Source organism: Cydia splendana, chromosome 22, assembly GCF_910591565.1.
Source record: "Cydia splendana chromosome 22, ilCydSple1.2, whole genome shotgun sequence".
Taxonomy (NCBI): Eukaryota; Metazoa; Arthropoda; class Insecta; order Lepidoptera; family Tortricidae; genus Cydia; species Cydia splendana.
The window spans coordinates 7,394,657-7,421,105 of NC_085981.1; the positions used below are offsets into that span (position 1 = coordinate 7,394,657).

The 26,449-nt window shown below is 39.5% G+C and overlaps 3 protein-coding genes across 3 annotated transcripts; 1 reads left to right on the plus strand and 2 right to left on the minus strand.

Moving 5' to 3' along the window:
• Positions 1 to 2,585: 2,585 nt before the first annotated feature.
• Positions 2,586 to 9,464, plus strand: LOC134801588 (facilitated trehalose transporter Tret1-like). The gene is made up of 4 exons (XM_063774205.1): positions 2,586 to 2,863; positions 5,139 to 5,271; positions 6,931 to 7,093; positions 8,349 to 9,464. Exons 1-4 carry the CDS (start codon positions 2,786 to 2,788, stop codon positions 9,388 to 9,390), a joined length of 1,416 nt encoding a protein of 471 aa, XP_063630275.1. The 5' UTR covers positions 2,586 to 2,785; the 3' UTR covers positions 9,391 to 9,464.
• Positions 9,465 to 12,517: 3,053 nt separating this feature from the next.
• On the minus strand, positions 12,518 to 13,150 carry LOC134801587 (protein lethal(2)essential for life-like). The gene has a single exon (XM_063774204.1). It carries the CDS (start codon positions 13,081 to 13,083, stop codon positions 12,574 to 12,576), a length of 510 nt encoding a protein of 169 aa, XP_063630274.1. The 5' UTR covers positions 13,084 to 13,150; the 3' UTR covers positions 12,518 to 12,573.
• A 4,946-nt stretch (positions 13,151 to 18,096) lies between these two features.
• Positions 18,097 to 18,576, minus strand: LOC134801656 (protein lethal(2)essential for life-like). Its single transcript, XM_063774275.1, has one exon. It carries the CDS (start codon positions 18,574 to 18,576, stop codon positions 18,097 to 18,099), a length of 480 nt encoding a protein of 159 aa, XP_063630345.1.
• Positions 18,577 to 26,449: the final 7,873 nt, after the last annotated feature.

The following is a 26,449-nucleotide window of genomic DNA, read 5'->3' on the forward strand; positions in this document are numbered from 1 at the left end:
GGCCTTCGGCCCTACGCGGAGCTCGGCCTTCGGCCTTCGCATTTAGACACTTGTACTATTGTTATGTGTTTAAGCACTGACATCTTGGACGCTTCGGGCCTTCGGCCCTACGCGGAGCTCGGCCTTCGGCCTTCGCATTAGCGGTCCACACCACGTTTCACGTCAGCCATAGCGGCTGTGTCCCTGATACAGCCTCTCTCAATTTTTTTTAGCATTAGAAAGAACTCCACAGAAGCAAGCGAGCAGTTTTTATCAGGCTCTTTAATTGTTAATAATTATTGAATTATCTAATGTAGCATGGTCAATACATATAATTTACTTCAAATCATTACCGCTAAAAGTGCCGCATTTGGAACCACAAGCTTACTTTTGCGAAGTTCTTTCTAATGCTAAAAAAAACGAACTATAGATGTATTATGTGAACCGCATTAAGATTTTCACACAAAAGTAGAAAAAGTTCAAGCAGTGTGCACGTTGATGGGCTCTTAATTATGAGTAGATTTAATTTGTTTACTTGGGTATTTTGAGAAATATGGAAGGTAGAGGTACACTTACTTCTACACTCCATATTGAGAAACTTAAAGCTAGCTGTCACTTTTGTAGTTTGGTGTAGACCAGTTTTATTTACTGTGAAATAAATCGTTGTCTATGGTTTATAATGTAGCATGTGGTATAATAGCATCATGTAAGGCTGTTCTTATAGGTACTTTTAAATATCAGTGTAAATTATTTGATGATGGCACCACAGCGACTGCCGTGATTGGTCAGTTTAAAAATCGGGCAAGTGCGAGTCGGACTCGCGCACGAAGGGTTCCGTACCATATAAAAAAAACAAAAAAAAAAAGCAAAAAAAAAAAAACGGTCACCCATCCAAGTACTGACCACTCCCGACGTTGCTTAACTTTGGTCAAAACTCACGTTTGTTGTATGGGAGCCCCATTTAAATCTTTATTTTATTCTGTTTTTAGTATTTGTTGTTATAGCGGCAACAGAAATACATCATCTGTGAAAATTTCAACTGTCTAGCTATCACGGTTCGTGAGATACAGCCTGGTGACAGACGGACGGACGGACGGACAGCGAAGTCTTAGTAATAGGGTCCCGTTTTACCCTTTGGGTACGGAACCCTAAAAACCGGGCAATCTGGTGCAAGCACGGCTGACCAACCGGTGGGGAAATTTGCCGGTTGAGCAAGCTGGGCCCCTGCCGCTGGGGGGCATTCGAGGGTTAGATTTGCAAGAGAGAAATTGTAAGGAGTAGTTGAGTACGTGGTGTATAAAAATAACTGTGAAAGTTTGTCTATTATCTTTTTTCTTTTTTATTAGGTGGGTCGGTACGGCTACCACCAGTTTTGACATTGACAGATACGCTCGCGTCTACGTAAATTACTTTCTATACATCTCGCTTGCACTAATATGCGAGTACGAGCGAGATGCATAGAAAGTAGGTTACTTAGACGCGAGCGTATCTGTCAATGTCAAAACTGGTGGTAGTGCTTCGGAGCCTAGTTAACCTTGGGAACCACTGCACCAGGTCATTTCATTCCACGGATTTCACCTCTTTAGATTGGTTGATGAGGTAGGTATATACCACATATCTGGGGGTTTTCATAACTTTTGTGTTATTTCGACACAGAAAGTCACGAGGACTATTGAAAAAAAAAATGTCCTCAGTTTTTCATACAAATCTTGGCTGTCAGTTTTGTTACGGTCCATAGAAAAGATAGAAAATGATGTATTTGAAAAATTCCGTAGGTACGCACATTTATTCCAAATTAGAATTTAGAACGAGGAGCTCTTGTATTCAGGCAAATATTATCCAAAAAAAACGAAATCCACAAAATTTCGTCGAGCGCTCGATTGTTTCACTCGAAAATAATTATGTCGAAAACGGCGAAATGCTATTTTTGAAATACGAGCGATAGAAATTGGGAATCTATTATTGGCATTGACCACCCGTTGTCAATTCTATTAGTAGAATTTAAATGCCAAGTAAGTACCTAGTACTAGTAGCAGGCGTGGCTCACTCCCTAGTGAGTATTATATTCTTTGCTCACTCCGCGATTTCGTCGCTTTGCTACAGTACGGCTACCACCAGTTTTGACGTTGACATTAACGCTCACGTCTACGTAATTTACTTTCTGTACATCTCTCTTGCACTAATATGCCAGTACGAGCGAGATGCATAGAAAGTAAGTTACGTAAACGTGAGCGTTATGTCAATGTCAAAACTGGTGGTAGCCGTACAGGTAGCTAAAAAGTACATCCGTTCCACTTCCACACCAATTTTGGTGGCTAGCCATAAGCCGCGCGTGGCGCTGTCGCCACCTAGCGGCCATATCTGTCCTGATCGTAACAGACGCGTTTTGTTAGAGAGTAGGTCTTCTGTACCTAGTACTATTATTTATTCTGTGCTAGTTAGTAGTGGAGTGAAGATAAGTAGGGAGAACACGAAATCGAGCGATCGAAATTCAAAAATCGGCCCCCATAGAAACAAAAATCACCAAAGACTCGATTTATACAGTTGTTAGTCACAGTTGGTCACTTATGAAAATGTCAATTTTCCAGTATCGTTTAAACTGAATCGTAATAAGAAGGCAACTAATTAACCGATAATTTAGTTTGCAACAAGGTACGGTCAAGCGTGGCCGTGTTTTGCTAAAAGTAATTAAAAAAAAAAACAATTTTCATAGTTATTCATTCTTATAAAAACAGCTGTCACATACTCACATTATTGTACCCGTTTGTATTTATTAATGAACGTAATAAAAATAATTGTATTATTAATGAAGATATTGAAAACAAATATTTTGGAGGGAATTATAAATAATGAAATCAGGGGTTCTCAACATTTATATAAACAGGTGAGTTTTAGGCTATACATTTTTTCATCTCTTACCTATTACCTATTACGAAAGTGGGTCCGTAATTTTTAGGGTTCTGTACCAAAAAGGTAAAAAGTATGTGCGACTCTGTCTGTCTGCCTGTCTGTTACATCGATAAATATCTCGAGAACTAATACTTACGCTATCGATTTGAAATTTAGAATAGGTAGTTCCGTAAAATGGGGTGAGTAGGGATTGCGAGGAGAGTCGGGTTATGAATGGGGAGAGAAGGGATGACAGGGGGGGGTGAGATGGTTTTTAAAGTCTACTGCTACCTAAATAATGTATTCCTATTACAAATGGAGCTATAGTAATATTCATAATAAAAAAAAACGGTTCAACAACGTTTCAAAATCACCTTTTGTATGAAACCCCATCTCACCCCAACTAAGAGGGACTACGGGGTGAGGAGGGATTTTGTGTTTATCGTTAAAGTTATGAAATGGAACTAAGTACCTAAAATCATAAAAAAACTAAAATACAAACGGCCGGAACATTTATTAATAAAATTAAGTTTGCATAAAATGTAAAAATAAAATGTGATCGAGGTTTGAATGTCAGTTTTGTCCCTACTCACCCTATTTTACGGTTATGAACAAGGTTAACCCAGACGAATTGAAAGGTTTTTTTATCTGAGATGACATCCTATAAGTGGCTTATGCCTATTTAAGCGGTTTTCACATTGGATGTTAACGAGCACGCCGCTCTTTCGTGCGAGCAAGATATTGCTATTAAATATATTCGTGTACACGAATTTCGTGCATAGATAGTTACTTATTTCTCGTTCACACGGCGGAGCGGTGTGTAGATGCAGACCAGCGCATTAGTGTGATAACCAGTGATCAGACAACTCATCGCAAAACCATCAAAAATCATTTATATTTCAAAATATAAGATTTATTAAACTCATATTATGTAAGGTTTACTCGGGTAATTCCGAAATTCGGGATATTCCGAAAATTACTAATATCTACTAAACCGCGGCTACATTATTTGCTCTGGCAACACTCCCTATGACGTTCAAGTATCTCCCTCCCCGCGTCCGTTGGCTCGGGATGTTGGATGTAGCCGCGTTTAGTAGATATGTATTAGTAATTTTCGGAATTACCCGAGTAAACCTTACACAGTATTTTTATAAAATTTTCAGATTATACTCAAAAACTACAGTTCAAAATTGTTAAAAAAATTGTATCATGTTCCATACTAATATTTATTTTTGCGATGAGTTGTCCGATCACTGGTGATAACCGCATATACCAGCATTCCCAAACTATGGGTCGCGACCCGGTGGTGGGTCACGAACGAATATTGAATGGCCCAAAAAAACCAAGTGACATAGATGAACGTAATGTCTGCAATTTCTACTCATGTATGATTGTTAAATACAGGTTAAATGAAACAACCAACGTTACAGAGTTTTGCCAACCCTTTAATTTCAATGAATTGCAACATTGATAGAGTTAAACCAAGAAGTCTGCAGCGATGTTGATAGCCCAAACAGTGCTGGTGTTATTTATACTTTTATACATTTCATAGAGGTTTGACGTTTAAAATTACACTTGCACTGCGTGGGCTATCAAAATCGCTGCAGACTTTTATTGATCTAACTCTAATGAAGTTTGTTAATAACTTAATAATAGGCAAGTAATGATAATTGCCGTCGACATCATTCAAGTGTTTGTATTTTCTTCTTGAAATGCAAGATATTACGCGAATTAATTACTATCGCGTTTAAGTTATCATGGAAATTATAGTGATAATCTGATAATTGTAAAGGTGACGTCCTTTTTCATGGTTATTATGGTTATTCTATAAATGTTTTGATTTATAGCCGGTCAAACAAGTTTGTCAGTAGAGAAAGGCGCGAAGTTCAAATTTTCTATGGGATAACCCTTCGCGGCTACATTTTTTAAATTTGCCGCTCTTTTCTACTGACGGAACTGACGGAAATTGCTTGACAGATTTTATAATCTGTATTGTCCGGTATTTATATACCGGATGCAACTGACGTTCAAAAAACCCGAAGTTGCCAGGCTTAAAAAGGTGACGTTGAATTTACCACCTCGGCCTGTTCGGAAAGAGAAGAGTCGTGTAGTGGAATGTATTGGGCCCCATACATTCAACGATTTCTCTTTCCGCACAGACCATACAATTGTCATACATTATTCACCATCGAAAAAATCACACCTGAACAAAGATATTACCACACTTAGTCCGTAACAAGTTGGTAACAAGCAAAAATATAAAATTTTAGGTGCTGGCAACCCTCGCGTCAAGCCTTCTCTGCCTGTCTGCGGGCCTGACCAATGGCATCAGTGCCGTTCTGCTGCCGAAGCTGATGCTTGATTCTTCTCTCTCATGGGGCTCCGGTTTTGGATCTTGGATAGGTTAGTTTTCATGGTTCGCTGCTCACACTGTTAGTGCTTGAGAAAGGAGACCTAAGCTCTCCGAAACATGTCGCGCGAGTGAATAAAAACTAGAGATGCACCGGATATTCGGTTACTATCAGGTATCCGGCCTATCCGGCCGGTTTTTTACTATCCGGCCGGATACCGGATATTGACCTAGTATCCGGCCGGATACCGGATAGTAACATTGCTTGATTTTGGAGTAAACAAAATGGATTTAAGAAACAGACACGGTCATAATCGTACTTGTTTATTATTTTAAAGCAATTTATACATTCCACTGACTTGCACGCGCACTCATTTCGAACCTAGAAATGTGTCCGCGCGAACGTTCACTAGGAAACAGGTCAAACCTGCAGAATACGCACCTGAAAAACCGAAATGTATGTATAGTTCCGCTGGCCGAATATTCGGCGGCCGGATACCGGATATTCGGCCGATGGTCCGATATCCGGCCAAACAACTATCCGTTGCATCTCTAATAAAAACAACTGAGTCTAAACCGTAAAATTGTTCAATGTTCGCGGCATGTTCCACAAAAGGTATTTCAGATTCCGAAGGCTCCAGGGTTTACTACTATTTAACATCATATTAGCTGAAAAGTGGCTGGTCTCAGACCTTCCCATAGATCTTCACAGTGACTGGTCGTGAAACCTCATCTAATGATTTTCTGCAATCCTGACTTTGACTGCGTCATCCTTTTTATGATCGCCATGGTAAGACACGAAAACAATACCTAACCTACTTAGAATAATAAGAATAAGAATAAGAATATTTTATTGACAATAAAAGTTTAACAGGTACGTTACAGTGAACCCCGCACTAGGCATGGCCTGTATCGCGGGGGTCATGATCATCACGAGTTACCAGTGATAAAAAATTATAATTATATTAAACATAAGAAAAGGAATTAGGAAAGAAAGAGGAGTGTGAACTTGTGTGTGTGTAAGCTTGTTGTGAGAAGGGAGTGAAAAGTGTGTGAATGAAATCTAAGAATGTAATGAATGTAAAAGTTTATTAGATTTAAGTGTGTTCGAGCGTTATGAAAAACTGAAACTGAACACGAGGAATGAAGAAGTAATCCTATGAGTACGTGGAGTTAGGGGTCACTTAGGAAGGATTCAGAATTTCTTCTGATTCCTCGTAGTTCCAAGACTTTAGCAGGTTTAGTATACGAATGTTTGCCTCATATACGTTACAGTGCCTTATGTCACAAATTTTAACTACTTTATTGTAAATGTGCGGGAAGAGAAATGCCGAGAAGCGCTGCACAAAAGAAGTGAGAACACGAGGTTTAGGGATACTGTAAATTCTACTTGAAGTGAGCGATTGATGATCCGGCAGACGACTGGCCAATATTTTCTGTGGTTCCACAAAACTCTACAAAATAAACCCCCTTATTCATAAAACTTAGCAAACCCTTTCTAATAAAGATAGACTTGACAGACATTTATGACTACCGCCAAAAGAGTAAACTATAGTTAAAGATATTTTTATTTTAAATTATCGAGGGTAAATACACATCTTAGCCCACACTCTTAACTGATAGTTCGTAGACCTTATTACAAAAAGCATAAGGTGCAAGCTTAAGAGTGTTGCTGTCTGTACTACCTTTCATTCAATGAATGATATTTTCAGCGGCCATAGCTCCAATTTCATCGATCCTGGGCTGCGTGTGCGTCGGTACGTTACTGGACGGCTTCGGAAGGAGGACTGTCCATATTATCCTGGCCTTCCCCTTTATGGCAGGCTGGCTGGCCATGGCATTTGCTGAGGACTTCCCTACAATGATGGTTGGAAGGTTAGTGCCTTTGAGTCTATCCTTTGAGCTTTTCTTAACACTATCTCTCTGTGGTCGCTCCTGCATGACTGAGTATCGTGATCATCGGTTGATGTAGATGCTCCACACCTGGTTTTTATGATCTGCCTCCATCGGTGCCTGTTCATCGCGTCTCTTGAGCAAAAGTTGGTTGAGGATGGGGTCTCTTTGACTTGATCGTTCCATCTAGTTGGAGACCGACCCCGGCCGCGTTTGCCCTTCGTGTTACCAACAATGATCAGCTTTTTAAGACTTTCATCTCCCCTCACATATCTTCTCATCATCATTTTTATCTTTCATCTCCTAACACTATAAGCTGGGTCAAAAGAGGAGACGAGAAAGGATTTGTGTCTGTGTGTATCATCAGGGAAACGTTTTTGTTCGGAGGTACCGTCGACGTCAAAGATATGTTTACAATTTTCGCCTTATTACCAAAGGCGTAAGGTGCAAAAGTGTAAACATATCTTTGACGTCGACTGTACATAACGACTATAGCTTGGTTTCCGCAACACGACGCCATAAGATTGCGCCTATTTCGCGTGGTGAGGCATAACGGTTAATTATTAACGATTACCCAATCCAGTTACTTAAGCGATGATCAAAAGGGGTAACCTTTTTCTGAATAGAGTTTTACTCTTAAAGTTGTTGTTGTGCGGTATTGGATAAAGTGAATTTTACATATTTATAGCATCACATTATCTTGCACCCACTTATGTAAATATCTTGTCGTAGATGCTTGACATACATATTTAACAAACTCAAGGCTGAAGTGGTTAACCCATATAGGGAGGTTTTCTGTCCGCAAAAAAATGCCTAGGTATTCCTAACATAATACCTAAATATCTATGAGTCGATGTTTAGGGCAAACCATACTGTTTCATTAAGAGGGCCATTTTTATCCACCTGTAATTGAGCCTTTAAGAAGTTTAAGATAATGTTTAGAATATGGTATATGTAATGGTACATATTGTCAAATTGATTTTCAAATTGTTTGCGGTTTATAAGGGGTTTATTTTAAATAATATTCATAATGTCTATACTGAGTGAGGTTCGCAAACTATTATTTAAGCTCGTGAATAATTACGACAATGTGCGAAGTCGACGTGTAGCGTTGTATAACAAAAAACTGCAATGTTTACAACTCCTAAACAAATGTAAACAAATTATAGGTATGGACCTATCACGATAGCATTATCGGACAACATGATTTTTTATAAGATTCTTTATTTAATTTCAGGTTTCTCACTGGTTTGAGCTACGGCGCCGTCCGCCCCACCACCATCATCTATCTGGGAGAAATAAGCGACCCAAAATACAGAGGCATCATACTCCTATGTCCATCTCTAGCTTTAAATCTAGGAGTACTCCTAAGTCATGTCATAGGTTCTTTCATTTACTGGAGGACGTCGCTTTTGATATGTATCGCGCCCAGTGCAATGTTGTTTCCGATGCTCTTCTTTATAAAAGAGAGCCCTTATTGGCTGATAACTCAAGGAAGGGTGGAGGAGGGTGTCGAATGTTTTAGGTGGTTTAGAGGAAATGGGGCAACAGCAGAAAGCGAACTGCAAAATGTGGTTGAAAAACAAAAAGGGAAAACGTCTAAATTCAGTGTAAAAGAACTGTTTGATACATTACGTAGTAGCGCATTTATAAGACCAACTATAACCGTTGTCTTCATCTTCTTAACAGTCCAAATGTGCGGTATCAACGCATTCCCATTTTACGCTTACGATTTATTAAGCACTATGTTTAGCGAAAGCCATATCGCCACATTATTTCTTATAATGGCAGTAGATTTGATAAGAGTGGCGGCAAGTATAGTTATTTGCTTGTTCGGTAAGAAAATGCGTCGGAAATTTACGTTTGTAGCCGTTGCTCACGGGACAACTGTGGTTCTATTAGGTTTGGTGGTTTGCGGCGCTTATAAAAACTTATTTATAATGCCTTTAACCCTTCTGGTGCTATATACTTCTTTAGCTAGCGTCATGGCCAGTTTAGGATGGACTTTTATTGCAGAACTGTATCCAACTAAGGTGAGAGGTATAGGGTCTGGTTTAAGTGGTGTTATATGTTTTGGTTTACTGTCTATATGTGTTAAATTTACCCCAGGGTTGCTAACGTCAGGACAACCAGTGATGTACGGCACTTTTGCTTGTGTGACGGGTGTGAGTGCGGTTGTTTTAACGTTTATATTGCCTGAGACGAACGGAAGGAGGCTGCAGGATATAGAAGACAGTTATAATAAGAAAGATAAGGATATCATAGTTACTCCTTTGTAAATACCGGTGTCAGAAAGAACTTGAGTTACTATATAATGATGTATCTACGAGTATAATTAAGTCAAATAAAGTATCCTAATTACAAATGTATTTAAATTTTACCTTAGTTTAGTTTAGCATATTGGACGGTGGACGGCCTACACCTATACCAGCCTATACGATAGAGAATGATAGTGTTTCAATAATGGCGAATGTATTGTACCACTTATACCTTCTACATACATTATTTACGTTTTTTAGTTAATCATTAAATCACAGGTAGACGTCGGGGTACACAGTGTTGGCCGAAACGTTAATGCAATTGAATATTCTTGACCACTAACCAGTACAAATTGAACCGTCAACTGTAACCGTCCGTTACCGTTTACGGTTCAATTTGTACTGGTTAATAGTCAATTGCAATTAACGTTCGGCCAACACCCTAGTAGCATTTTCGTTGGGGCCCACGGTGCCAACGGTAGGGAAAACGTTGGGATGAGGTTCGTTCCGTAGCCAACATTAATTTTGTATTGGCCCACCATCGCATTTACCAACATTCGCTGTGGCACAGATGCCCAACAATGGGCCTTTGTGTATTTTGGTACCGTTGGTAAAACAACGATAATATTCGTTGGCTCAATGATGACATATATCGCATTTACCAACATTGGCAGTGGCAGTGATGCCCAACAATGGGCCTTTGTGTATTTTGCTACCGTTCGCTAAACAACGATAACATTCGTTGGCCCAATGGTGACGAATACCGCATTTACCAACATTGGCTGTGGCACGGATGCCCAACAATGGGCCTTTGTGTATTTTGGTAACGTTGGCTAGTCAAGGAAATCATCCGATGGCCCAATGATGACAAATATCGCATTTACCAACATTGGCTGTGGCACTGATACCCAACAATGGGCCTTTGTTAATTTTGGTAACGTTGGCTAATCGACGATATCATCCGATGGCCCAATGACGACAAATATCGCATTTACCAACATTGGCTGTAGCATTGAGGCCTAACAATGGGCCTTTGTGTATTTTGCTACCGTTCGCTAAACAACGATAACATTCGTTGGCCCAATGGTGACGAATACCGCATTTACCAACATTGGCTGTGGCACTGATGCCCAACAATGGGCCTTTGTTTATTTTGGTAACGTTGGCTAATCAACGATATCATCCGATGGCCCAATGACGACAAATATCACATTTACCAACATTGGCTGTAGCATTGATGCCCAACAACGGGCCTTTGTTTATTTTGGTAACGTTGGCTAGTCAACGATATCATCCGATGGCCCAATGACGACAAATATCGCATTTACCAACATTGACTGTAGCATTGATGCCCAACAATGGGCCTTTGTGTATTTTGGTAACGTTGGCTAATCAACGATATCATCCGATGGCCCAATGATGACAAATATCGCATTTACCAACACAGACTGTGGCACTGATGCCCAACAATGGGCCTTTGTTTATTTTGGTAACGTTGGCTAATCAACGATAGCATACGATGGCCCAATGACGATAAATATCGCATTTACCAACATTGGCTGTAGCATTGAGGCCTAACAATGGGCCTTTGTGTATTTTGCTACCGTTCGCTAAACAACGATAACATTCGTTTGCCCAATGGTGACGAATACCGCATTTACCAACATTGGCTGTGGCACGGATGCCCAACAATGGGCCTTTGTGTATTTTGGTAACGTTGGCTAGTCAAAGATATCATCCGATGGCCCAATGATGACAAATATCGTATTTACCAACATTGGCTGTGGCCTGACGCCTAACAATGGGCCTTTGTGTATTTTGGTACCGATGGCTAAACAACGATAACATTAGTTGGCCCAGTGAGCACAAATATCGCATTTACCAACATTGGCTGTGGTACTGATGCCCAACAATACCAGTTGAGTTTGCTTGTGGCGTCACTAGATGGCGTTACTGTCTCCAAACATCGAAGTTATAGTTATTTTCTCCATTATTCCGGATATAATCATAATATTTTTTTAAAGTAACTTATAAATCTAATAGCTATAACTATAAAATTTATACATAAATTTAAAAAATTGTATATTACCAACTTTTTCTCAATTTAAATCTCAAAAAACATAAATCTCGCTTACGAAGTTTCGAAGTGCGGTTAGTATATATACAAATTAGAGTGTATAGTAAGTGTACTTGCTTCGGCAGTACATATACTAAAATTGGAACGATACAGAGAAGATTAACAACAACTGCTGCCTAGCCTAGGGCCTTCATGTGGATACAACCAATGCCTACCGTAGTGTAACTGTAATATTTATCAGCAAAGGCCCAACGTCGTATTACACAACCACTTACTTAACGTAGGGTAACTGTAGGATTCGTAAACAAAAGCCCATTACATAATTAGACTGTAGGCACACTATAAATTACACAACTATTTACCTACGGTAGTATTGTAAGAATCCTACACAAGGCCCAACGTTAAAGTTGTTGGCCCTTTGTGGGACAAGCTGTGTTGGGCCTTCAACCTGGTGCACGACTACCTACCGACCTACCTGACTTGCCGTTGGATAATTGTTGAATTTGCAAACAGAAGCACAACGAAAAAATTGCCCTTTTTTATTTTTTTGCAGTTGGCCCTACAGCAAGCCATACGGCCAAATGTAACAATTAACCAACCATCAAACAAATGTGTATAGGCCCAACCACGGCCTAACCAAAACCACCACCATTGAATAATTGTATGATTTATTTAAATAGGCCCAACGAAAAAATTACTCTAATGGCCCTCTGTTGGGAATCTTCGGGAGGGCCTTTGTCGAGGGCCCTCCAGCAAATCGTACGGCCAAATGTAACAATTAACCAACCATCAAACAAATGTGTATAGGCCCAACCACGGCCCAACCAAAACCACCACCGTTGAATAATTGTATGATTTATTTAAATAGGCCCAACGAAAAAATTACTCTTATGGCCCTCTGTTGGGAATCTTCGGGAGGGCCTTTGTCGAGGGCCCTCCAGCAAATCGTACGGCCAAATATAACGGTTGCCCAACTAATACGTAAACAATGGCCCAACAAAATCCCTACAAGAAAATGCTATTAGGGCACTGGGTACACTGTCACTTAAAAAATAAAAGAACTACTAAAAGAAAAAAGAGAATTTAATAAATGTATAAAATCAGTCTCACTTAACAAACTATAAACACTAAGCTTCCTTAGGCGCCTCCTGAGTGACACTCACACTCCTAACAGGCCCCGTGTGTGTGATCGGAACAGATCGTTCTCCTTTCGCCTCTTCAGCCTTCAAAGGAGCAACCACTGTCAACACACCATCCGACGACAACCTGGACTGTACAGCATCAGGATTAGAGCCTTCCGGCAGCTTGAACCTTCTCGAGAACTGTCTGGATATAAAACCATGCTCATCCTTCTTTTCTTCATGTTTCCCTTCAACAACTATGTATCCGTTGGAGGTTTTCACTGTGATTTCGTCTGGAGAAAAGTGCTGGACGTCCACGTTGACCTGCCATTTGTCCTTGTCGACTTTGATGGTGGAACCGTCCTGTGGCCACCAGGGTTTGAGGCGGGAAACGATCGGGCTGGTCGCAGCGCCTAATAGGTCTTCAGGTGTCAAAGCGAGACCGAAGTTCTGGTCGAGAAGCCGGCGAGGCCATTGCGGCATCGAGTAGTCGAAGAAATACGGGCTGAGAGACATGTTTGCTTGTGTTTGGTTTGTTTCTGATTCGCGGTTGTTTTCAGACTGAAGGAATGCGCGAGCGCTGGGATATATATAGGTGGGTTGGCAAACGTTGGCGTATTATTTAGAGACACTCGATGCATGTTCGTTTAGATCCGAGAAGCTTCTTTATTAGATGTATCATTAGTAGACCTTTTAAACACGAGTAGTAATTATACTGTTTACTTACTTTATATTTCAGGTGTGTGATATATGCTGGCGGTATTTGTAATTTTGTATAATACAACTGATATTATGATTAGTCTTAACCTTTTTGGTGCCAGTAATGCCAGTTGGACCCATTTGCCCCCTTTGACTAGGTTATTAAGTAGGTTTTTCCTATTATACCGATCAAAGAGAAAGATACGGAGTTACATTTATATGTCTTTAGTACCGATGTAACCATTTTAACCCATTTTCATAATATCTTATGAACTGGTTGAGAAGTGTTTCAATAATGAGCGTTATTAAAATTAGGTCAATATAAGTAAACTCAGCACATGATAGATGGATAATGATGAGTCCAACTTCCAATTGACATCATCAATCAACCAATTTAACGTAGAGTTTTGCAGTTGGTAAATATTCATCATTTAAACAAATGTCCTTATCTATATTTCAGATTTAATCTAATATCGAGAAAAGGTGAGAAACATCTAGATCGGCACACACGGTTATTGCCCACACAGCGACGAAAAAATACAATTACACTCAGGAAATCGTTCATAGGGAGTGTACAAATAGCAACACTCCTAACTGTACATCATCGGTGAACCTTTTTAAAAAAGGCATAAGATCCACCGATGTATAGTTAACAGTGTGGGCGATGATACCATACCGCCTGAAGGAAATGTGAAAAATATTAATGTATTATACCTAGCTATAAATTATAATTATAACTTTTACATACTACATATAGTACGGTTACCATCAGTTTGTCACTGACATAAACGCCGTCGAGAACGTAATTTACTTTCTATACATCTCGCTCGCACTCGCATATTAGTGCAAACGGGATGTATAGAAAGTAAATTACGTTCTCGACGGCGTTTACGTCAGTGACAAACTGATGGTAACCGTATAGGAACCATTTATAGGGTTCCGTACCCAAAGGGTAAAACGGGACCCTATTACTGACTCCGCTGTCCGTCCGTCCGTCCGCCCGTCCGTCTGTCACCAGTCTGTATCTCACGAACCGTGATAGCTAGACAGTTGAAATTTTCACGGATGATGTATTTCTTATGCCGCTATAACAACAAATACTAAAAACAGAATAAAATAAAGATTTAAGTGGGACTCCCATACAACAAACGTGATTATTGACCGAAGTTAAGCAACGTCGGGCGGGGTCAGTACTTGTTACAGTTTTTATAGATAATGGTACGGAACCCTCGGTGTGCGAGTCCGACTCGCACTTGGCCGGTTTTTTTCTAGATCGCATACATCGCCGTTATATGATCACTAACACCAGTATAACACCTTACAAAACAAAGTCCCCCGCTGCGTCTGTCTGTGTGTATGAATGTTCGCGATAAACTCACAAACTGCTAAATGAATTTTCATGCAGTTTTCACCTATCGGTAGAGTGATTCATGAGGAAGGTTTAAGTGTGTAATTTGTTAACCCGTGCGAAGCCGGGTCGGGTCGCTAGTCGTATATACTATACAGGGTGTAATCGTTAAGTTTGGCCAGGCGATAATTCCGTAAATATAACAGATATCAGAAAACTTCAAATTGATATCGAAAGCGTTACCCAATGAGTAAAATTTATTTTATTACAGTTTATTATCACAAATAATGAATCTCAAGTAGTTTTATCTCTAGGGGTGAGTCGTCGTACTAAATGTATGGGAGGGTTTGAAGTTAATGTTTGGGATATTTCTACGTTTATTTAAAAAAAAGTTATTAATGTAATTTTACTCATTGGGTAACGCACTTTCGATATCAATTTGAAGTTTTCTGATATCTGTTATATGGGACGGAGTGGGAATGCGTTTACGCACGGTGTGTGGGGCTCGCCACTCCTTTCCCCTCTCCTGACAAGAGAGGGGGAGAATTTGGCCCTACCCACTAAACCCACTCCGGCGTTTCACCCTCTCTGCCGTTCGTGAGGGCGCACTGGGATCGATGACATTCCACCACCGCGCCCTCCGACGGAATTATCGCCTGGCCACACTTAACGATTACATCCTGTATATAAGCATTTACGTTTTACGTGGGCAGACAGAAGATAGACGTAATAAACTACACAACACGTATCACGTATTTTTGTTTAAATACGTGAACACTCCAGAACTTTATAGCAACGATACTGAAAAATATGCATCACAAATATAATTTTAGCACATTCTTAATTCGCGTCTGTATTTACTCGAGCTTCAATTCTAATAACTTTGTCATAAGGTCGTATTTCTCGTGGCATTAGTAGTTTTGATACGACGATGTTAAAGATTATTCAAGTATGTTTATGTTGAGTCACGGCTCATGGCATGGGCGACCGTCCAGAATTTTGTAAATAAGTGTGAATTATTTACCTGTCTTACGTGTCATATAAGTGTCACTTCGAGTTATTTCGGTCTTATGATTTGTGTACGTTTGATTTTTCAGTAGGTACTTACAGGGTTTACTAGGTTTACAACTTTAACACGTAAAACACGTTTGTTACAATTGTTATCATTTAAGTTAAGAATGTGTTGTATTTGGCCCCTTTAGCCATTACTATCTGTTTCACCTAGAAAACATTATTTAAGTATCATCCTAAATTTATTATCTTCGTTTGTGAAATTTCAAAATCACTTTTCTTAAGCAAATTAGAAAATTTCTTTGCACGTAGAAAAAAGCATACTTTCGAGCGAGTAGTAATATGGGCATAAGTATCATATATCAGCCCTTTATCACCCTCTCTTAAGCCTCTCTTCTAGTAGTACGCCACTTGTCCCGGTCCTGAGCTAATCTCATCCAGAAGTGACCTGTACGGTTACCATCAGTTTGTCACTGACATAAACGCCGTCGAGAACGTAATTTACTTTCTATACATCTCGCTCGCACTCGCATATTAGTGCAAACGGGATGTATAGAAAGTAAATTACGTTCTCGAAGGCGTTTATGTCAGTGACAAACTGATGGTAGCCGTACTGCAAGTAACCTTGAAATAAGAAATCGAATTATGGACGCCATTAAAGCAAACAAATAAAAAATTTAAGGTCAATGTGGCGAAGTCCGGCATACTTTTTTTTTTTTTGACTTTGGAGTGATCTAGTTCCGTTAATTATTCACATATGTTACTGCTTGTAATCGCATACGATGAAGAATTTAATAATTAATAGTTTAGCCTTAGTGACAGATCATTTCAAGCACAAATTAAGCAAAAACAATGGCATTTTTTAAAATTCGGCGAGTAGACGGACTTCCCGTGCAGTTTAAGGGAAGTCCGTCTAGTTATGATATCAGCCAATATATGGGTGCGTATATGTTCGTAGTCAAATTCCTAAAAAGAACGGATCAAGACAATGAACAATGAAAAGTGTATTTTAAACTTGTTAATATACGGTTTAGATTCGAAATAAACACCATTTTTCTAAAACAAAGGCAAGTCCGGCATATACTACCAAAATGGGGTGGTAAACCTTTTTTGCAAATAATGAAACATAATTTTTTTTTTGATTTCCGAAATAAAAGATCAATAGTAATTTTAAAATGAATTTTAATCGTTTCTTTTAATATACTGAGATCAAAATTTAATAAAGTAACATCATGCGCAAAGTCTGGAGGATTTTTTGATACCTTATCAAATCGTTATAATCTTAAAATCGCAAAAACAGTTGGTAATCTCTGATTTAACGAAATTCCGGCATATGACGGACTTGCCTTGAACATAATAGACGGACTTTCCAACTTAGTCAAATTTTAATATGATAAATTGTGGAACGTATAATTACAAAAATAAGCTAATTTCTGATATTTTAAAAATAGAATAAAGCCAGCTGGTTCTTATGCTACCTACGTAGTTACTTTCTGATGCACAATCTTTTCAAAAACTATTTTTAACAAATTTTTTTCGAACGGCTGTCGCACTATGACTTCGAGTTCAAAACACGAAATGACTTATTGAGGCGGATTGCTCTGAAGTTGGTTGTCACAGCGCCATCTGTTTTACAGAGACGGAACTAGCGCGAAAAACTGGTTAATCGACTGAACTCCAAAGTCGCAAACGCCTTCAAATTCAAAAGTTATAATGTGTTGACGGACTTGCCTTGTAGACGGACTTACCCACAGTGACCTTAAATTACTTTCTTAATTGCCTAGGCAATTAGTGGAATATAATAGGTACATTTTTCTAGAAAAGTCTGGGCACGAGCATCAGTGAAATGACGAAAGTTCCTTGAGATAAGATATAGTTTTATTGTTTTGCTTCAGAGAGTTGCCATCTTTTTAGTAGGTACCTATGCAATCCATTATGACAACCATTCTCAAAGTGTGCTCCGCGGACCCCTAGGGCTCCGCAAAGCCTCTATGGGGTCTCTGCGAGAATACTTGTAATAATAATAAGAAAAAAACAGCTCTTCTATAGGCATATCTGGTTCACAGTGACGAACGAAAATAAAAATAAAAAATAAATCCGTCCGTCAAATATTACTCTTTCCAAAGGGTTCCGTCACCAAAAAAGTTTGAGAACCGCTGCATTATGAAATCAGAACCTTGAAAATTGTATTCTTCGAAATATACTTGTCATACTATATTCAAAATACTATAGTCCTAACGAAAGTGCCAAACTGGCAATAAGTAGGTACTCGTAGTTCCATAAAACTGACACATCAACGTAGATTACTAGCCGATTTGTACGTGGGCCATACTGAAAGTTTCTGGATTCTGATATATGAGACCTGGCCCTAAGTATGACCTTATGAAGCTGATAAAACACTACAACTAGTAACAAAAAAGCAGGAAACATTATCAAAATAAAAACTTTACTAGGACATTTTACATTTTACATCATTTCTTCATCTTTTTACACTCTTCAATAACTTTCTTACAATAATCAGCAGTGGACACTTTCTCAGCTTTCTTCGCCTCAACTAACGATTGTTCTGGCACATTATTAGTAAGAGAAATTGGCACAGACATCTCACAAGGCAAATTTATTTCACAGAACTCTCTAGGTGCCGTAATAGTTAAGGTACCATCAGGAGACAATTCCGACTTTATTTGCTGAGGGTTACATCCTTTCGGAAGCTTGAATTTTCTCGTAAACTGCCTTAAGACATAACCTCTCTTCGTTTCTCGTTCTTGTTTGCCTTCGATGCAGACGTATTCTGGTCTCGCTTTGACTCTGATCTCTTCTTTGGTGAATTGGTGTACGTTTAGAGTTATTTGGAACTTATCTTTGCCTATTTTGACGGTTGGGCGAAAATTTCTGATTTGCTGGAAGGACACGGCTGATAGAATGCTGGCGCATAATGGTCTTAAAATCATTTTGAGCTAAATTTTGAAGTCTTAATGAATAAAATACACTTTATAGTTTTATTTTAAATATGTTTATCTGCTACATGTTTATTTTGAAAACGTCAGTGTCAAAAACTATTTTCGTGTGTCTGTCTTTCCCGTGTAAAATTAATGAAAAAATAACCTTTGATGTAAGCGCCATCTGTCGTCGAGTAGTAAAACTAATAAAAAAAACGAACATTTTATCTTTACCGTTTGTAGTGTCGCTACCGTCTATGTCACAGCATACATTTAAGAGGGTTCCAAGATTTTGCCATCAGCAAAAATATATTTGTCAATACGTATCTAAAAAAAAAAAGAAATTTCGCGAATGTGCTGGTTGCCAGGCGAGGCGGCTTGTCTGGTGTAAACAACTTTATGAGATAATAAAGTAGGTATTAAGGTACTTACATACAGTTTATTTGCACTTTTATTAGAATGGTATGTAATCTTCATTTTTATATTCCAGATAGGTACCAACCTACCAACTGAAATGACTATTCCATTCCTCAATTTACTACTCAACTCAATCATCCTGCATTTTTATTAGGTACCTACATAGGGTCATTACGTTAGTTTCCGTCCATGCTCTAGTTTTCGTCCACTTGACGGAATAGCGAATAATTCATTTTTAATTTCATTTTTTTTTCATTTTTAATTTGCTAAGGTTTACTCGGCTAATTCCGAATGTCGAAAACTGTCGGATAATTCCGAAAAGAGACTTTTATTATGATGGAATTAAGGGTGATTTTCATCTGAATTTCGGAATTATCCGACAGTTTTCGACATTCGGAATTAGCCGAGTAAACCTTACTTGTTAACTATGTAGGTACCTATATTTTTTATGTAGATACTTAGATATATTGCAATAACTCCAAATTTTTGCGGCAAGGTAGATTGATATTCAAATTTCGTCAAGTGGCCGGAAACTAGAGCTGGATGAAAACTACATTTACATTACATACCGACATGTATACCAGCGTAAGCGTCATTTTAGATCTGTGGATAAATTAGGCAAACCCTATTCCACAAATTTTACCTAATACCTAGTGTTTCATATCTTCGCGTAACCGTAACTATAACCATTCTTACCTACACAAAATAATCTAATGATTCACTACCTACCTGTACGGCTACCACCAGTTTTGACATTGACATAACGCTCACGTTTACGTAACTTACTTTCTATGCATCTCGCTCGTACTCGCATATGCGAGCAATAGTGCAAGCGAGATGTACAGAAAGTAAATTACGTAGACGTGAGCGTTATGTCAATGTTAAAACTGATGGTAGAGGCTCTGGCCGCGTAGCCAAGATGCCGATCGCTTACGCTCCGTAGCGATCGAAACGCAACTGTCACTGTCGCACTAATATGGAAGAGTGATAGAGAGACGTAGTGCTTTTCGTTTTCGAAGCGATAGCGATTGTAACCTTGGCTAGGCCGGCTGGTACTTACCTGGTTTATTTATTTGTTAATGTTTAGGTCATACTGAGCGACTTTTACTATGGGACCAACCCCGAAAACGTGGAAAAAAATTTGTATGTTTCATACATTTTGAAATTTCCTATGGGAGAGTCAATTTTTTTTTCGCGATTTCGGGGTTGGTCCCATAGTAAAAGTTGCTTAGTAATCTTAGTATGACCTAAACATTAACGGGTTTGAGTAATTGCTTTTCGTTCAGTTAAGTACATAGTGTATTGTATAAGTGTATACCTACTGAACTGTCAGACTGTCACCCTATAGATGAGAATAATAGCGCCCTCTTAGGGGTTGTACACAAATCACGCGAGGTGTTTTCGTCTAATTTTTGATCCCCCCTCCCCCACATAACCTCACGTGTAATTTTTTTAAGGTAACTAAATCTTAGGGTTTTTTCTAAATGTATATTTTACCTGGTCCCAAAATGTGGGTAGGTACGGTCACCTGCAATGATATATGTTACTCTTCGAAGGCCGCAAAAATATGTGACACGCTCTTATGGCTCTACGTCTACAAATAAGATCGTGTCAGATATTCATGCGGCCTTCGTTGTGTAACATATTATTGCAGGTGACTGTACCTATTCGGGAAATAATGAACCTATAAAACAGGGGTCACCAATTAGCTTCTTCAGCGGTCCAATTTTTCAAAATAATATGACCATCGCGGTCCGTTTCTACTTCAGTTTATTAAATAAGTATTAAAATAATATAGGTCGGCGGTCCGGATACGGACCGCGTCCGCCATTTGGTGATCCCTGCTATAAAATAATAAATTAAAATAATGTAACACCTAACTACTAATCTACCTACAGACTTAAGTATAGACGGATTATTAAATTACCCAAAGTCTGCGACGAAGTCATAAAAGTTAATAGATCCATTTGTTTATTTACATTTTACGTTCCATTCAAAACATACGCATGACCTTGGTCGTGACCCACCGCGAAATTAGGCGCCGAAAGTACTAGACGTTTCGCGATCGCGCAGACTCGTTGACCGCGCTACTCATCTCCAGGGCCGCCCAACTCGCGGGCTGGTTTCACTTTTCATTATTTATTTAAGAGTTTTGGTCCCTACCTCTAAATTTAATATAGTTTATAAATAAAATTAATTATTACAATTACCAGCCAATATATTGGTTTTGTGGTGCAGAAAAATTAATTATTTTCGATAAGTATTTGATTTATAATTATTCGTAATTCAATAATTCCCTTGTAAATGGTTCTGCCTACAAGCATATCGATTGTACCTGAATATTATATTAATTGTGATTAAACTAAGAGCATTATTATGAACATGACTAATTTGAGTAAAAATTCCGAAATGCCCACGTTACGAGTAGATACGGGTGACTTATTTCAAATATGGCTAAAGTACCTAATTGTATAGACTTTCATTTAGATAGGTCAATGAAAAAATAACTAACTTATTTTAACAGAATAATCGATTATAATAAGTTATTGCCTCCTTTTCTCTACATATTTAACAACATGTATTTTATAATTACAATCAGTTAAGTAATTTCTTCATTTGTTTTAATTATTTTATTCATTTTTTCTTTTATTGTATATAAATTAGATACCTATCCATTATTAATCAACTGTACGTCATTCGAAGCCTAATAAATGAGAGTGGCAACCCTGTTTTTCGTGACTATGTTGGTTGAAGTGCCGTTTTTCAGTACTGGTCACCCTACATTCCCGCCATTTGTTTCCGTTTAAAACCCCACCATGGCAGCCATGACGGATTCTCGAATTGAAATCGAGCTTCATTGGCAATTTTGTTTTCCGACTAGAAGGTTGTTGCCAGAAAGCACGCTCGATATTTCTGCGATCTGGTAAAAATAAGTGCCTATTTTTCATTATTCATATCTATTTATGTATATATTGAAAACATTTTAACGGTGTAACCGTTCGTATGATAGATTTTAATTAGTTTTGTTTTTCAGTACGTACAATGGGCGACGACGAGAGTAATTCCTCATCGTCAGATAGCTCGGAAGCGAGCATGGAATCGGTGGATCCGTCAATACCAGGGCCTTCAAAGAGGAAACGGAGAGCGCCACACAAATCTTCAAAAAGGAAACGTCGAGAAGACGGTATGGTTCATAACCTCGCCAAAGAGGTGAGTGAGGTAAAACGCTTTTTATCCTCAATGGTATACCCACATGCTCCGCCGCCCATGCCCGTGCCCTCGTTGAATCTTAGCTCGGAAGATGGGGACGATAATATCAGTTTGAATGTCAGCGGTGAACTTTGTCCCGACAATGAACCACGTGGCGCGGGTACATCTGAATCGGCAGATTTAAGCATTAATTTACCGTTTAGTACTACTGTAAAAGAACCGACAGTTCCTAAATCATGCCAAGCTCATGTTGATTTTTTAAATACTGTCCAGCATTTTGGCGCACCCGATTGGGCTGACGTGCGATACGCGGAAGTCCAGAAGACGTATAGCTCGACCCCAGGTTTCATCGAAACCGAGTGTAACGATGAATTTAAACCGTACGACCGAAATATCTCGCTTAGTGTTACTGAGAAGGGCTTTGCCGCCATTACTCAGGCATTAATTAAACAAAAGGAATCGTTGCAATCTGGGTTAGAGTCTTTACTCTCGTGGATTTCCACATCTACTGAAGATGTTACTGTAGCTGTTTTAAGAGAGAAACTTAATGAAATTTTTATCAGTGGGTCTTTTAATAAAATTTCTGTGGATCTTCTCCAAATGGCATGTGGACATAGAGCAGATTTAATTCAACAAAGGCGCGACGGTATTTTAAGGTATGTGAAGGATAAATTCATTCGCGCGGGCCTTCGCAAGATTCCGCCAACGTGCGAAGCGTTGTTTGATAAACAATTGCTATCTGCTGAGCTGGAGAAGAACGGCGGGATTGCGAAAACCCTTTGGCCGTTACCAAGTCAAACTTCATCAAAGTCTAACTGGCCGGCTGCGCAAGCTGGACCGTCCCGTGCTAGACAGCCCGCGCAGGGCTCAAATAATTGTCCTAATACGGGCTATTTTGGCAAACCTTTGCCTACTCCACCAGCGCATGGTTTCCCATACTACCAATATCCTCCGCAAGGATATTTCATGAATCCGCCTTCTCAGCAGGCGCCTTATTATATGCCACAACGATTTTCGCAAAATCGAGATGGCAAACAAAATAGGAAATATAATAAAAATCGTAGTACCCCGAAAAATGACGAACAAATGCCAAATTCTAGCTTTAGAGGCCGTCGAGACAACAAAAGGTTTCGAGGCAAGCGAAAATTCTGACTCGGTCGCGCAGACTTTCATAGCGGGTCGCCTTCTAGAATTCATTCATATTTGGGAACAAATGAAGGCGCCAGACTCCTTAATAAAAATGATTCGAGGGTATCGATTACCTCTGAAACAAAAAGTGCCTCTTTGTTGGCCAAAGATAAATCACAAGCATCAAACAAAATTCTCATGCGAAATGAAGTTAGCTGTAAAATCATTAATAAAAATCGGGGCACTGGAACCGGTGTTGCCATCCCCAAGTTACATATCCCCAATGTTTTTGGCCCCCAAATCAGACGGGACAATGCGTCCGATTTTCAATCTGCGCAATTTGAACAATTACCTAATTGTGTCCAAGTTTCGACTGATAAATATTCAACGAATACCAGATTTTATTCAACCACACGATTGGTTAGTAAAAATCGACCTATCCAACGCGTACTTTCATCTCCCCGTTGCGGAGTCACATCGAAGATACTTACGAATAATGTTCAAAGGCAAAATATATCAGATGACGTCATTGCCGTTCGGATTGGCCACGGCACCGAAGGTATTCGCCAGCTTGTCGAATTGGGTCACCCAAAAATTAAGAGAAAGGGGTCTCAGGGTTATAGTATACCTAGACGATTTTTTGTTAGCCCACCAAGACAAGCAGACTTTATCTGTACAAGCAATCGAGGCTGTACACCTCCTAGAAACCTTAGGATGGCAGATCAATTATGCGAAGTCCATACTGACCCCACAAAGACGTCTAGAATATTTAGGGATCACATGGGACCCGTGGCACGGGATAAAAAGCCTCCCAAATGCAAAATGCACGGCGTTGAAAGAGAAAATACTTCATGTTTTGTCTCGACAATCGGTTCGACTAAAAGAAATTCAAAGCCTCATAGGTCTTATAAACTTCGCAAGTTTTGTAGTGCCACGAGGTCGCTTGAACCATCGAGAGCTAATCCAATTTTCCTTAAGCTTACCGGCCAACAATTTCTCTCGCCGCTATCAGGTCCCCAAGCAGGGTCTAAAAGAATTAAAGTGGTGGCTGAGACATCACAACTACCCGTCTGCCCTACACAAGCCACCAATCGATCACTTTCTGGCGACCGATGCATCAGGCTTGGCGTGGGGAGCGCGGCTAGACAAATTGCAACTATCGGGCAGATGGTCACCGCAGGAGACTCTCCTACACTCCAATCAAAAGGAAATGCTCGCTGTGTTCCACGTTTTGCGAGAACGAGGTCCTTACCTAAAGGATTCGTCTGTGATGTTACAATGCGACAACAAGACGACAATAGCGTACTTGAGGAAGGAAGGCGGGACGAAGTCTACCAGCCTGATGAGCATAACCAGGAAAGTGTTCAAACTATTGGACCGGTACAACATTTACCTGACGGCTCACCACATACCAGGGAGATTCAATGGAGAAGCGGACCACATATCTCGTCTCAGGACCGATCCAGAATGGCATCTTCTTCCCGAGGTAACACGAGTCATATTTCAAAAATGGGGAGTGCCCCGTGTCGATCTGATGGCATCAGAAACAGCTCATGTAGTACCACAGTATGTCAGTCTGGACATATTGGATCAAAAGGCACTGTTTCACGATGCTTTCAGCCGAAATTGGGACTTTCCTCTAGCATGGGTCTTCCCTCCGCCGTTCCTAATTCCGAAAGTACTTTCTCACCTGAATTCTGCCAAAGGGACCTATCTGATTGTAGCTCCCAAGTGGGAGAAAGTATTTTGGAAGCCTGATATACGGAACAGATCCCTGAGCCCTCCTTTCACAATACACCGCCTTCACCGGGTCCTAGTAGATACGCTAACGGGTCTGCCCCCCAAGAAAGTCCACGAAATGACTCTTCAAGTCTGGAGATGTGGGGGTGGACTTGTAAATTAACAGACTGGACTCCAGAACAAAAATTACTTTTACAATCAGGTTGGCGCGAATCATCTCTAAAGACCTATAAAAATGCATGGAGTAAATGGTTAAAATGGTGCTCAGATAATAATATATCGTCTCCTTATGATCCTAGTGGGTCACAATTAGCTAGATTTCTCTCTGATTTGTACCAAAAAGATAAGTTATCATATCGCACTATTTTAGTTTATAAATCGGCAATTGCTACTTTATGTAATCCCGATGTGTCAGACAGGCTAAGCTCAAATATTTTGGTAAAGAAAATTCTAAAATCAATAGCTATTCAAAAACCACGCGAAACATATAAACCACCAATTTGGGATACAGATATTTTGACTAATTATCTCATAAATAATAATTGCGATGAAAATAACTTATTTCAGTGCTCCAAAAGGACGGCAACACTTTTGTTGCTATGTTCAGGACGTAGGGTTCATGACCTCACATTGTTGTCAATAAATCAAAACCGATGTGTAATAGAAGAAGATTCAGTGTCCTTTTTTCCAATGTTTGGTTCCAAAACAGACAATGAGAGGCAAAGGCAATCTGGCTGGCGCCTATTGCGCAATAAAAACAACATTACTATTGACCCAGTTCACTGGGTGAAGCGGGTCATTACATTGTCTGCAGACCGGCGAAGTGTGTGTAATAACGACAATCTGTTTCTTACTTGCTGTGGACCACCAAAACCCGCATCACGTACAGTGATTGCTGGGTGGGTGAAACGGACGTTAAATGAGGCAGGCATTAAAGCTAGCCCAGGGAGTCTTCGGCCGGCGGTGGCATCCAAAAACTGGGTGCTACAACTACCTCTAGACGACATCTTAGCGCAAGGTAACTGGCGTAGCCAGGACACATTCACTCGCTTTTACCGCCGTGAAATCCAACCAATAAATTTGCCCCAAACACCTGGGGTATCCTCGTTTGTGCCTATATAATAGTATAATTTATACTAAAATGACTGATTATAAATATAACCTCATTTACATATATATATAATGAAAATATCATTAAGTTTTTCTCAAGAATAAACAATAACGTGTTGATTTATTTGTTTACAAACACCATTTTGGTGTTTTGCGATTTTTTAAAATGATGTTGGTTTATTTTTCTGTACATTTGGTTTGTGTAAACAGAAATGGTCCAAGTCTAAAATGTGTTTTAGCTTGAGATGATCTCTAGATTGCTGTATTGTTATTGTAGCAA